A 15,088-nucleotide genomic window follows, 5' to 3' on the forward strand; every position below is an offset into this window, starting at 1 on the left:
AACGGACATTTCAAAGCTGCTATCTTTACTCATCTCACACTGTGTATGTTTTCAACATTATACATAGCCCAAACATTTCAGCAACATTTAAAACACGATTCAATTAAAGGTTTCATATAGCTCTGAAAATATACAATAAATCTTTATTTGTCTAATTAAATTGTGGATTTCAAGTGTGATCAGTATTAAACATTTTCTAAAGGGATTCTGTGTTTTTAGACTCTGCAACTAGTCTAATTTCATAGCAAACATCCCTAATGCTAATTAGTTTATAAAACAACCATAACATGTTAACTGAGAAAGGCATACCATGAGGTAACAAGCTTTGGATCATAATTTTCCTGCTTCCCAACAAGTTTTTATGTCTCCTGATCATAAACATAACCTTTGTTAACAAAGCTCTTAGCACTACCAAAAACAATGGCCACACTTCTAATGACCCAAGCAGATGTAAACAGGAACGATTCTCTATTGAAATTAAAAGTTAGAAGAGTCGAGAGCATCAGCATCAACTCCCAGCCTCTTCACAGCAGCCGGCTGACCTTTTCATTAGTTCGAAAAGACAATCACATCCCAAAATTTAAAAAAAGAAAAAGGTTTATCTCAAATAACAAACCTCCTTCTTTCTATCTGATAGTGTATAGGCTTTATAAATACAGCTAACTGGCACAGGAACAGGCTAAAATAAACATAAGGGCTGAAGTAAACCTTGGGGCTGCGCCAAATCCCCCCAAGGCCAAAGAGCCCTCTGGGAGTGTGTTCGGAGGAGTGAAGCTACAGGGCTCATCAACAGCAAACACACCTGCTTCGAAAGTGACCATTAGAAATCCCCTCTGAGGCAAAGTCTAAATGCAGATCAAGAGAAACTCTCAAGAGAAAACCTGCCCCCTCCCCCAAAAACAATCAACAGCTGAACAAAGGCAACGCGTCCATTTCAACTCCACGGCACAAGCCGGTGACTTCCCCTCGCTAACAATGAATGCTGAAAGGCGGTGAGATCATTTGGAAGCGGGGAAAGACACAGAAGAGGGGAGGAGGGTGTAGCCGAGCTCTTTAGCTGGTAAACACTGAGGCACTGAGGGGGTCTCTGCGAGCAGAAGGCTGGTTTATGCGCCAAAGTCATTACTCATCTCCCACTGATGCTTCTGAACAGCTAAAGTGTTGGGACGCAAATGCAAACATACAATATAATTTCCAACTTCTCTTTAAAATAATTTGTCCAAGAGCTGATGTTTTAGTTTTAATCAAGCACCCTGAAAACTACAGCAGGTAGACATGCAGATACTTTCTTGGATAAGACAATAAATGTAACCAGGTGCTGGCAAAGTCACGAGGCGACCAAAGACTTTAGTTCCCATCCAGTGCAGCAGGTAGATATTCAAATAACTTTCAGCTGTTGGCAGCAGAGAGAAAATGAGATGACACTGGGATGTATCACCCGATAAATATTTAGATAATATAAATTTAAGTCACAAGTATTAGTGAACAAAAAAGGAGCTAAAATCATAAAACAAAACTTCTTCTTATCCATAAAACAAAAATACATAAAGACACGCCCCCTTACTTCCAAATTACCTTTATTCCAGCAGTTTCTCCATCATTTCTTTCCCAAACTAACAACAACACAAACGGTCTATTTTTATCCCTGTGCTTCTGCTGTCCAAAAGCTGACTTTGGAGAGAAATTAATTTGACAGACCAGCCGTGGGTCACAGAACTTCTGCTTAGATTTAGGAGATGACCTCAATCTACATTTCCTGTAATCAGATTTTGTTTTTATTAAGTTGGCTTGTTTACAGTGTCAAAGAAGATTCAAAGTGACGGCAGTGACTGTGGATCAGCAAACGATGGAGGATGGAGTTTATTTTCTTTCATGTTTTTTTGAATTATACTTTCTACTAATTTCACTCAAATTTATTTTTTTTCTATAAAAACTAAAATAAGACCTTGATTTAACCCTCGGCTTAGGACATTTCTGCCAATGTGAGAGAGAAATATATTAACCGAGCCAAGCTGGCTTGCTCATTTTAGCGTTGCCATTATCAATCACACTCACAGTTTAATTGGGAAAATGAGCCTCTTATGCTGATCCCGTTCAAACCAGGCTGATTTTCATATCTATAAATCATCGTTGATGCAAATTAAATGCTAATTAAATTTGACTGTAAAACTCCTCAAATATCAACACGACTTGGATTCAGTCATTTATGTCACCCTGAGTCAGACAAGCCCGACTCAAAGTCCACTCTGTTGTTGACTCTGGAGCTTTTGCACATATCTATGCATACGTTTGGTGTCGTGGAAAGTTTAAACGCTGACATTTCCATTGAGCAAGCTCGTTCTGCTGATGAGGACTGTCTGATACGTGGGAAGGCTCCAGAACAAGCAACGTTTTATTTTTTAAGACAACCTGCAGTTAGGATTTCTTGCTTTACACTCTGGGAGTCAGAGGACATCTGCGCTAAAATCTAAAATATATTTTGAAGGATATAACAAAAGATTTCAGTAATTTTGCATTCCCAGACTTCAAGTCTGTATCGTGAAGTTCCCTGCTGATGCAAATAGCATTGACTCAAGGTCTGCTCACTAGCTTATGCTGGAGGTTTTCCTGTTACTATCACAGTCACTTTTTTTCTAATGATAATCTTTCAGCACGGCTGAAACCTGTGGAAGAGAAGAAGAAGAAAAAAACATCCTCTGTGACTCTTCACAACCTCATAAAAGAGTTACGGTCAGGTAACTAATACCAGCAGCGATCCACCAGAAACATGTGGTTAGGCTACAAAACCAGCGTGACGGAAATCCCAATTAATGCTCAAGTGATAACGAGAACTTTGATCATTTTGTCCCGCAGGAGGTTTAAACGTTACTTCTTACAAGCAAAACCTCTGAGCTGTGTCCACGCACAGCGCATTAAAGACCTCCATCCTCCCCCTCTGCTCCCAGTTAATCCCGCCGAATTAAATCAAATCCCTCCAGAACCTTCTCTCCTGCTCTGACCCACTTTGTAACTCGCTCAGTAAAACAAAATAGCTGCTTTAAACACGACAGGGTTGTATCTGCTTTGTGTCTTAAAATAAACTTCACCTAAATCCAAACATGAACTCACAAGTTTTAAAGCCTACAGGGGGACACCAGCCAGCCGGCTCATTTTTCCCTCTGTATGTTCTAACGCCTACCAAAATAAAGCAACGCAATATTGTTTCCGCAAAGATTATATTGATGTCAAAGTTTTTCTCCAGGTTTAGATAAACATGCTGCAGCAGACAGACAGCAAGTGCAGAATCAGGCAATTTGAGCAAAGTTGGAGAACCGAGTATTTTTCCAGGCGTCTGGCCTTCACATTCCAGTTTCTGTCTGCTGCTGCGATCCAGCCCTCAGCCACTCGACTTTCTCTCTTCAAAATGAACCCAGAAACAAAAGCTCCTCTGTGCCGAGTCGGACGGTCCGGCTCCTGATTCTCACAGCGACACTTAACCAAACTTCCGGCTGTCGGGCTTATCTTAAATAAGAGCACATCATAAATGGCATCCCCGTGACTCAGGCCAGAGAAAGCTGACTGAAGTCACTTTTTCTTCACTGTAAATCCGGGTCATGTGGATATAATTAGACAACGAGACATACACAGAGGAAACCGTAATCCAGCATTGTGCACTGTCCAGTTTTTGGTTTATTCTGATTGTGTTTTAGATCATTTCTTCCATGTGGGGCTAACCGGTGCTGCGCTGCAGTATCATAACATACATCTGGGACTGCTCACAAGCAAGGCTGAGTCACTGTTAGCTCCGAGGACAATCAGATGATGACAGAAAGAACGAAGTTCATGGAAAATGTTTCAGCAGCTCGGAGTCTCTCAGTTCGCCGTCACTCTGCGCTTCTAAAACTAAAGACTCCTAAGTACTCCCCGAGGGAAGCTGCCCACTGAGGGGCTACCCTCACTGTCAAGGGCTTTCTGTCTGTTTGCATTCACGCGGTTACGGTGCGGCTGGCATAGCAACAACTACAAACACAACAAGATGGACGACTGGAGGTGTGTGTCTATTAGGGATGGACTGATCTGATATTTGATTGGTTATCAGTCCGATCGACACATCGGTTCAGTTCTGTGTTGTTCTGTTTACTGCACCACGTGTCAGCAGCAGCAGCCTTTTTAAGTAAAAATAAAACATATTTTCTGTTGCTCCTGTAGGGAAACAATGACAGCGTCGTGCTGAACACTGTCCAAGGTAAATTGCATTGTTTTTCTTCCTTTGAATACCCCCTTAATTAAGCTTGGAATTCCAATTTCCCTGCTTTGTTCTAAAGTTAGGGGATATTTTTGGTTAATAGACGGAAATCCCAGATTTTTTTTTTTTTTTAAATATGTTGATAGCTGGTGCTGCAATAACATGGAGAACATTCACTAAACACTAAGGGGAATGATCTATGAAAAAGTCCCTGCACTTCCTTCCTTCCTAAACCGAATCAGATCCTTTAAGCACAAAGGTGAACAGAGTCCCTTGAACCAATTGCTCTGGGAGTTGCGTCGCTGCTTCTCTGATGTTCTCTGCAAACTGATTTGTAATTGAATGAGCTGACAGTTCAAAGTGCTCACCGTTTCTCTTGAGACGGGCTCGATAAGCAGCAGTCTTTGTTCAGCAGAGTTTTATGAAAGGTTCGGCCCCTGATCCTGCTGCTTTGCTAACGGACTGCATCGTTGGTAATTATGACTATTTTTAGCTTGAATGCACTGTTGTATACTGTTTGGCTTATTGCATCTGTGGCCAAGAGGGCTTCTTGGCTCCTGTGAAAATTAGATTATACAGGGTTGAAAAAGAAAGAAGCAAAAACACGGTTACATAAAGTCAAACAAAGCTGGTAAAGAAAAAGAAGAAACAAAGCAAAGCACGATGCACAAACAGCCAAAGTACACACTGTTACACAGAGAGACCGCTTAACTCTTAATGCAATACATTTGTACCAATCAAATGGCAAAAAATAACAAGAAACCCTCTGCTAACTGAGGTTAACAAAGACTATCCTCTTCAGCTACACGTGGACGAGTTGTGGTTGTATGCACAGTCACCCCTCAGAGGCCCATTTTGAGCCAGGAAAAAAAAACTCTGCATGAGTGCAACTGTTTTATTATAGGGTAGAAAAAAGCAATTCCATCAACCTTGCCATATCAGTGGGTCAGTTCCTGCAGAAAGATACAAAATGTTGTAGAAATAGGTCGATAAATGTAACTTGGTCAAGCACATCAGCTTCAACTTAAAATTTAAGCAGGCATGCATCATTTTTGTGCCTTTATTATAACAAATCCGATTTTACAAAGAACCAAAATGCCCATTAATCGCCCAAAACAATCATCCAGCCGTGACACAGCACAGCATCACTTTGTTATTAGCCTCACACTGCAGTAACTTCATCTCGTGGCACACCTCCATTTCAAAGCCACTCGATCCTCTCAGCTATACGATACAGTGCATTGAGGCTGATCTTGCTGGTTACACGGAGTCAGAGGGATCAACAAATAGCTCAATCTGACCGCCGGCAGCACCACATTAGCCCCAGTGACCCCCTCATGCTGCAACACAACCTCAGCATCAAATAACATTCATGTGCAGCAGGAGGGGAATAAAGGCAGCGATTGTGGAGGAAACCCCTCAGCCTCCGCAGGAGGGGGATTAGGTAATTGTGTTAGAGCAGAGGATTAGATTAGAGCAAAGGGACGAAGCAGAACAGGTTAGCAGGGGACGGGAGACCAGCAGGGGCACACTGAGGCAAATGGGGGGGTTTAATAATGAACCTCTGATACCAGTCCAGTCTGACCGAAGACACCGGAAAGTAAAAAGAAGAGAACATGTAATCCAGGTACACAGACTGGAATACATGGTCTCCATGGTGACACTGCCATCCAATCCTTGGCTCCGTTTAAGACCAATAAATATGATTACTCATCCTGCCCTCCTTATGTGATCGAATGTTCGAGATGTATGGAGCACAAGGCTGGAAAACGTTTATTTAATCCAGAACAAAGGCAATTTCTATAGATAGCAATGAAACCATATCTATGAGGCTGGGTTTAAAGAGGACAGCGAGGCGGGGGGAACATGACAGTTAGAGATATGAAAAGAGTGTAGTGATAGAGAAGCAAAACACACGTGATCTTCATATACAGCAGGGACAATTTCCTGTTATTAACTGCTCTAAATTTGCAGAGCAAAGAAAATATTTGCATACCCACAAACCTTTATTTAATTCACAACAGAACACAGAAAGCATATCATAAATATATCATTTTACACAGCATTAAAACTTTGGCACAATTGGGTTTGTAGTGTGTTCAGTCTTCTAAAGTCAAACATGTTAACATGTTTCAGTTTAGTTTACTAAAGAATAAAATAACCCTCCATGTGTTTGAAGAGTGAAGCATTTAACCTGCATTCTCTCTAATGGCCAGCAGGGGGAGACTTTTCTAGTTGCACTGACTAGTCAGATTCTTTATGAATAAAGACACCTGCTGCTCACTTGACTTATGACCCTAGCAAACGCTTTCCTGATGAGTTTGTGGTATCAATCGTTAGTTTTACATCTTTTAAAATTGTATAACTTAAACTGCCACACAGACTCAAAAACCATAAAGCATCAATCTCATTAGTTTGTTCCATCTCATCTCAAACCAGCAAGATGGTGACACCAAAAAAACTTCACTCTGAGGCTTTAAAACCTCATTAACAAAAACATGAATGTGGTCACACATAGCTTCCTGCAGAACCACGCTGCTGGCTCAAAGAAACGTGACAGAGACTGAAGTTACAGGAGCACCAGCCAGTGGCGTCCTAACATTGTTGAACTAGCAGGAAACTGCTGTTGTACTTCAATGAAATAAGAATAATTTGTTTAATCAACTAACATCTGTAGTGCCAACTAGTGGCTATGTCCATCTTTCATGTACAGGCTATGATTTGAGCTCTACTAGCATCACAATTCAACTCCACGGGAACACAAACAAGAGTGATTCTTGATTGTCCATCTGAGGTCTAAGTGATCAACCCAACCTCTAAAAACTAGGGCCAGCATAGTGAAGAGTTGGTTTTATTGCTTATGCTGACTTAGACCACAGAGGGTTAACATTAATGTGTTAAATCTACTCTTTAGCCCGCCTAGAAATGTAAATACACACCACACAAAAACCTCAGCAGCTGTTACAGGTCTGTTTGTTAGTAATGTGTAGTGAAAACACAATACAAATTAATAAATGATGAATAATGTGAGATGCTGTCATCTTTTAATGGTAGAAATATGCTGTTTTTCTTGTTTTGATTTCAGTAAAAATAACAGCTGCTTAAGATTTAACGGCTCCAGTGATGCAGACATATCAGAGCACAAGTAATAAGTGAATGCAGACAATGACGTCACCACTACAGCGGGGATCCAAAGACCCCAATTTAATCAAGCATCCACTCAATTAAACCTGGACCGATCCACGGAGGCCCAACCCAGAACTCAGAGGCTCACGGTTCCCTCGGAGGGTGTTTTGGATGTAAAACACTCTAAAGTCATTCTGCTGCGTGTGTGCTTTTACTTTTAGATTCACTTTGATCGTGACCTGAACATGTAAAAGCATCTGATTCGCTGGCTGCAGCTTCTATATCTGAAAACCCGCTTGTTTCTTCGGCTTTCTATGAAATTACACTAAAGTATTTCTGCTTCAGATTGCTGATTGGACAAAAGAAGCCATGTGTAATCTTTATTATGACAACTATTCTAACAACGAAACAATGACTCAAACAGCTGGGGTAATGGGGTAATCTACAGATTAATCTGTAATTACAGTAATCATGGCCACATTTAGAACTGCAGTGGAGCTTCCTAAACATGATACAACTAACTAAATGGATTTATATCTGTCTGTTAAATTAGATCAGAACCAAAAACAAAATCTTAACTTCGCTCCTTTGTTGGGTGACTTTGTTGACCCATCAATGAATCATGTTGCTGCAGTAACAGGCCAGTACTTCCTGTAACATCTAGTGAAACTGTAAATCACACGATTGATTCAATGTATGCCCGCACATGTGGAAAAACCCCTAGAAGTACAAGCGACCGATGCAGAAAGCATCGTTCTGTAAAAGACAAACAGAACGACCACTCTCAGTATGAAACATGCAGATATTTCATAGCATTTGTGAGGTTTGACTCAGCGACACCTGCACAGGAGGGTTTCAGTATCAAAGAGAATCAGAGGGAGGGAGGGGTGATAACCACAGGGCTGAAAGCTTCAATAACAACATGAAAAAGCAAGTCATCCTGTAACTGTACTCTCCTGCCAAGCAGCACCGCAGCATCATATTAGATTTCCCTGTATTGTTATGTTTGTTATGAGGCTGTATTAACACTGTAAGCTGCAGCCAATCAGCAGCTTTATACTGATAATCCGTTTACAAGGCTTAAAAAATACAGGATTAGAGCGTTTATGGCACATTGCATCACCTGGGTGACTCACCAAGTTGAATGTAAGCTTATTTAACGCAAATTTAAACACGTTTTATGGGAATAAAAGTAGATAAAGCTTTGAAATACGTGGAGATACAGGAGAAACATCATAAATCTCTATTTTAATGGTAAGAAAATGTTTCTTTAAGAGCACAAGTGTTGTGTTATTCCTCCAGAATCGCCACCCTGAAGCCTGAAAACCTGTTTGGATCCGCCCGATCACCCTCCTTCATGACAACACAGCAAACCGCATCAGCTAACGGACCTCTCCTTGCCTCCTCACCTCCACCAGCGGCAGGTCAGGGTCCAGGTGGGTGAAGCTGTGCAGGACCACCGGGCTGCGGTCTTCGACCACCTCTAGCCTCACGCCGTCCCAAATGTTCCGCACCCTCCACGAAGAGTCAAACATCTCGAGCAGCTGGCCCGGCTTGACGCTACGCGCCTCGGCTTGCATCCCCGGGAAATAGACCATGGATGCCCGCAGAGTTCAGTCACACCCCCGCGCTGACATTTCTAATGTTTGTTAGGAGTCCCACAGACACACACTGCCGCTGCCGCCTGAGACTAATGCTTCTGTGTGATCATCGCCTCTCTCAGTACAGTTTATCACGGCCCTGACTCACACCGGGGCTTTTCTAAACCCCGCCCCCACCAACCGGTGCCTTCAGGGCTGTCGGATAAACCAAACGCATAGGATGGCTTTAGCGAAAATTACGTTACAAGTTTTGTCTTGTATTTAATCCCACGCATTATACTTAAAAAAAAAAAGTTAAAACTTTAATTACATTAACGTGAATACAACTTTGCAAAATTTCTGTTAAACATCTAACACGTACTTTTCATGGAAAAGGAACAAACTACTTCTTTTCATTTAGTTCTTTTTTATTTACATAGATGTAATGAAATGCTATTAACCATACTTTAATGTTTATAACGGTCGTCACCATATCAGACTTTTACTTTGTGCTAAAACAAAACAAAAACAAACTAACACTCTACGGTTGTTGTTGTTATTTTTTAGTCCAATTATAATAGTTTTTCTTTTTCTTTTTTCCCAGTTAGTTTACAAAGTGAGTTTGGTCATTTCAGGTAATTTTTTCATTGTTGGAAAATATATTTTTTTTACTTAAATATTTATTAGTTTCAGCCCTAGCTTTAGTTTGTGTTTTTTTGTTGGGTTTTTATTTTTCTTAAATATTATAATCTGGAGATTCTCTATCAGGGACAAAATTAGAATGAGCATTACAATAGAAACACAGTTTGTTACGGCAGTGTACTCACAGATGTGCAGACAGCCTATTATCTCAACAAGCACATTCCCCAAAGCCTCATCACTCAGATTAACAAACTAGAAGTAATGCTATTTAATCTGCATTGTAATTTTATTGTGATTAGTTTTCTAAGGTCACAAAATAATTTCATTTACTTACAAAAGTTTATATTTGCTTTTAACTTTAATTTCAAGTTTCCCACATTTTATTTTATCACACCTAAATTAAGGTAACTATAGTAACCTGGGCGACACAAGGACACTATAAAGTTGTTATGTATGAAAAGGGAGTCTGCGAGACGTCCCTGAAGGCAGCACTTACTCCCCCGCTCTTACTCATGTCTCTGGGAAATGATGGCGCTGTTTGTGCCTTCACTGTGGCAGGAGGACTGTGTGGGAAAAGAAAACAGTGGAGTCTGCTGGAGTTACACTTTTACCGTGAGCCCAGAGCAGCTCAGCAAACACGCTTCCCCCACCTGATCCTCCACTGTTACACCGAAGCACAGCTTAAAGGTGGCGTAGAGTTTAAACCAGTACATGCTCCTCTAACACCTTTCAAAAGGGCAACTTTCTGCTTTTCACTTAGTTTTCCAAAGATTGATTATGCATTAATATAAAAAACAAATTACCTGTGAGTGTGTTAACTCGTTATAAAAGTCTAAGTCACACTTCAGCAGTTTTACTGAGATTATAGCTCTATAAAGACATCATTTAAATATAATTATTTAGGGTTTTGGGTTTTTTTTGGGTCTTTTTTAGGTGACTGATTTGAGTTTTAAACATATTTGTGGAAAGATGATAAATAAGTATGTATTTAAATGAGAAAAAGTCTAATTTTGTGTATCTAAAATCTACATTTTTCAACTTACATTTTAGCATTTAAGACATTTTTATTCCATTTTATTTTGATTAATCAAATGTACTGAGCTTTTACTTTACACAAGTACTATATTATATTATTTTTATTTAGATCTTCACTTACTTTGCTTTTTAAATTTTACTTATTAGATTTTTTTCCATTTTTGTAAATTTTACCCAACTGATCTATTTGGCTTTGTCACTGTACTTTTTCTAGTCTGTTTAAGCTGTTTTGTCATAAGCTGCTGTAATTCTTTGCCAACTTTTAGAATAAACACATCCTGTCTTACTATACTTAGAAAATACAACAGGGAAAATCAGCAGGTCCTCAGCTGAAAAGATAGAAAAGAATAATTTTTCCAAAATAAATGAGCTAAATTACAGATTAATATCGAAATAGCTCACTGACCAAACTTTTCAGCTGCAAACAATTAGGAGCAAATGAAACAAAATCCTCAATGGAACCACCTCAACACAAAGATCTCAATGTTATACAATGTTATCCTGCACACACCTTGTCAAAGCACTGCTGCTCACCATAAAAACAAACAACCTGACTTTAACAGTCAGAAAGCACCTGAAAGCACCATCAGGAAGTCCCTGTTAGTAAACTGAATTAGTTTGTGTTGTGGTTCAACAAATGCATCTTGGGGGAATTTTAGGCTAAGACTTCAGAGAAAGAACCTGAAGACGTCTAACACCGCCTCCTACTGGTCAGTGTCAGGAACAAACGTCTCCAATCACAGTGAGAACAAATCTTTTAAATTCACCGCAGCCTGCTTTAAACAGCAGAACAAAACCATTACCTAACTGTTACATTATTAAACCTTAATTTTCATTCACATGTTTTTCTTTTTGGATTTTTTTGAAACAACCCACTGCTTTTCCACGCCAAGGCTCTGACAGGTGTGAAAGCATTTTAGAACATTTAAGGAAAACATCTGCCGCACCAGCTGAAGCTGAATGCAACCACAAGCACGTCCGACCTCGCCGACCTGTCCTCGCCAAGCGGCTGCGCATCATAACTCAGAAATCTGCAGCTGCCCGACATGAAGAAGACGAGTGAGGGAGCAACACGGCTTTCTAAAGGTTTATACAGATTTAAGTTTCCAATAAATCAAGACAGCCATGGTTCACTGTGGAAGATTACAGTCTAGTGATTAGAAGTGGGAAAGGAGATATTTCCAGACATATTTCCATTATTGTCACCACACCAATGAGCCAGGTCCTGTAAAAGCAGGTTTCCTGATATAACATGTTTTAAGTGTTTGAAGAAAGGTTTTGGTTTCATTTCACTTCATTTCTTGTACCTCTTGGGCAAAACAGTGTTTAACTTTGTCCCCTCACAGCATGAAAGTCCTGGGTTTGAATCCTCGGGACAGCTGGGGCTTTCTGTGTGGAGTTCTGCAGGTTTTCTCTCTGCTTCCCCTCACAGTCTGAAGACATGCATTGGGGTTATGATTACTGGTGATTTGAAATGGCTGTGTGTTTCTGTGTGTTAGTCCTTCAACAGACTGGTGGCCTGTCCAGGATATATCCTGCCTCTCTCCCAACGGCTCCAGCCACCTGCGACTCAAATAAGTGGAAGAAAGAGGATGCATGGATGGACTTCATTCCTTTATAATTGGACAAATCACTTACAAGTATCCTTGATTACAAGTAATAATCAATAATCAAACCATATGAGTCCATATGAGGCTCTGTGACCTCATAAAAAGCTCTGCATGCTGCATCTGATCGTGCAGGCTATATGATAAAATGTGGCTGTTGCTGTTTCTCTTATCACAAATCTCCAGGATGTTTATTTGAAAGCTTTTTATTAACGTTTTTGTCTAAAAAAGGTAGGAATTTCCAATTATTTAAATGTTTAAATATCCACATTTTCCATATTGTTTTAAAGATTTTAGTACCAATTTATTCCCAGACCCTCAGTGGCCTGTCCAGTGCTTTTCTGCCAGGCTGCAACAGAAACACGAGGTTTTATTTATTATCATTAATCAGAATCAGAGAGACTTTATTTATCCCCAAGGGGCAATTAAGATACAACAGAGCAGCAAAAACTATACTGCAAACACAGCCTGAAAAACATCCTAAAGTCTGTTGAACACAAAGCCTGACCCGGATGGTAGATCGGTTTGAAAGATAGCGTCGAGCAAGACGTGACTATTCCCCGTTTCATCTGCACAGAGCAGCAGAAAGAGTGAAAGTCACAGAATAACAAGCACTGGTACTAATATCTGCCCTACAAAATAACCCACATAGGCTGAATCCCAGAAATCTGACAGAGCCTGGAGGGCCGGCCAACTCTGAGTCTGCTGCGATTTAACTGAAGCTCTTTTTCCATCTGCTGGAAATCAACACCAGAGGATGTTGTTGTGCTGCTGCTGCGGGCCTGGCTGATGTTTTACGGCTCCCCGAGGACGGTGACGCTAACAGTCCGCATTACGTTCTTATTTTCTCACACAGAAACACTCGTGCTTTTACTGAGAGACTGCACCCCCTGACCTACAGAAGAAGTTTCACAGAAGTATGTGAGGAGGGCAGATCCAAACGTCACTAACCAAAGACAGATTCCCATCACGACGAGGGTAAAATTAAAATTAGGGCAGTGACATCAGCGGCTTATTTTAGTCCTGCTGACACTGAGCAGTGCAGAAAGTTCTTTATTCCTCCTGTCAGGAGGCCATTTAGCAAGGCATTAAAGCTGGGTGGTTATCCTGGGTTGCTGCCAGGCTCTCAATGTTTCCTGCAGTGCTTCACGAACAATAAACCTGAAACAAATAAAAGCCAAAGGGAGAGCCAGACATAGACTGGATATCGAGTTATGCAACAAGAGGAAAATAACAAGCCCATAAATCACGATAAACTGATTAATACAAGAAAAAAAATAAAGATTCATGTTCAAAACCCTCCTCCTAATGAAATCAGCTAAATCTGTAAAATTCAACTTCAGTGACACAAACACCAGCGTTCACAGCTGTTGATTCATGGTGTGCAGAACTGCACAGAGCACAGGTTTTCTTCTACCTCAGATAAAGGCTCAGAGCTGAGGACAGACAGAAGCCTAAAGAACACATTCAACCAATCTTGGCACAGTTTAATCGCACCTGTGAGCTGCCTTCTATTATAAATAACAATAAAACCAGTAAAATCTTTTCTTATTTCTGTAATCTGAAGGCCTGAGTGAGCGTGAGTCATACAGAGAAAAGGTCTGGCTTCCTCTACTTCCTGTCGTCTGAGGTTGACAGCTTCTAAGCAGCACAGACAGCTGAGGTCAGGCGTCTGTGCTGCTTCATGTCTCTGTGAAGCCAGCACACTGTAACGACAGCTAATGGGAGCAGATTATAGAAAGCGAGGCCTTTATTCTTTCATTTCACATGTAGCGATTGGTTCTTGGTGCAGACATGTCGTGCTGTGAAGTCAGATTAACTCAAGAGCCGACCTGAGCGCTCCCACTGTTACAGCAATATTATGTGGCTGTTGGACATATTTCATTTTAAACATGCAGGATGCGTATCTGTACCACATCTTTAAGATATTTGGAGCATATTTTAAGTAAGACCTTTTTAAAATCACTCACAGGCTTAAACGGGTTGATATTAATCTTGGTCAGTGTGCTAGTGATCCCTGTGAGTCCAAAGCTTGAAGCCTAAACAGTTTTTTTCTACTCTTGACTCTGTGTGATGTCACTAAGAGTCAAAGATCCCCTAATATGGTTATCCCAGGCACAGAAGCCCCACCCAGCCAATCAGAAGACAGGGACCTTAAAAGAGACAGGAGATTGCCTGTACAAAGGCCGAGTATAAGATAAACAGGGATTATTTTAAACTGCGAATCATGCAAAGCTCATGTGGAAAGGTCAGAGCAAAAACATGGAGTTGTAAAGAACCATAACAGGTCCCTTTAACAACAGCATCACAAACTACACTTAAAAACTTAAACGTAAGACTCCAAATCGTTCACACGGCCAGCAGAGGAGTGCAGCCCACACTTGGGAAAACTTAATTTAAACAAGAGCAGAATTACAGATAGAAAATTATTAAAAATGGAAAGAGCATCTGACAGGTAAAAAGCAAAACAAATAAACAAACAAAAAGCTCTCACACTTTAAAATCTCTCCACTCCAGGTCATATCTGTTAATCAGAAGAATGTCAAGCGTGCCACTGTGATGTGTCACATGCATCACTTCAAAACAACTCAAGTTTCTACTGAATTATTTGCATAGTTTAAACAGCCGAACAGTGAGCTGTTTGGCTGTTTTTTTACTCTCTACTTCCAAGTGAGCAGATACCAATCCTGCTTGTTTTTACATTCATCAACAGAGTTTAAAGAAATTGCAGCGAGCACACCCAGATCATTGGCACAGATCATTAATTCAGGTTTATGACTCATAAATATGACTATCACTCATAATGCATCACTAATATAAAAAGGGTGTTCAAAACAAGTCGTGGTATTAAACTGCATTAGCATTAACGGCAA

At 40.5% G+C, this 15,088-nt stretch overlaps 1 protein-coding gene and 1 long non-coding RNA gene across 7 annotated transcripts in view; one reads left to right on the plus strand and one right to left on the minus strand.

Annotated features, from left to right (window-relative positions):
- Positions 1-15,088, minus strand: part of LOC102295753 (ral guanine nucleotide dissociation stimulator) — a 59,045-nt gene that overhangs the window by 21,172 nt on the left and 22,785 nt on the right. Inside the window, exon 1 of one of the 6 annotated variants that reach the window (XM_005948941.3) lies at positions 8,761-10,652. The exons of 3 other annotated variants lie outside the window; for them this stretch is intronic. In XM_005948941.3, coding sequence (XP_005949003.1) covers positions 8,761-8,949 — 189 coding nt within the window. In that variant the 5' untranslated portion in view covers positions 8,950-10,652. Of the gene's footprint in view, positions 1-8,760; positions 10,653-15,088 lie in introns of those variants that run through there. 2 more of the 6 variants (XM_014329806.2, XM_014329805.2) reach the window with 2 other exon arrangements.
- LOC102296272 lies at positions 10,729-14,521 on the plus strand. The gene is made up of 2 exons (XR_317477.3): positions 10,729-11,694; positions 12,108-14,521. It is a non-coding gene; the product is annotated as an uncharacterized LOC102296272 (long non-coding RNA).

The sequence above is a fragment of the Haplochromis burtoni genome, unplaced genomic scaffold, assembly GCF_018398535.1.
Source record: "Haplochromis burtoni strain Fernald_Lab_line unplaced genomic scaffold, NCSU_Asbu1 Contig_43, whole genome shotgun sequence".
NCBI lineage: Eukaryota > Metazoa > Chordata > Actinopteri > Cichliformes > Cichlidae > Haplochromis > Haplochromis burtoni.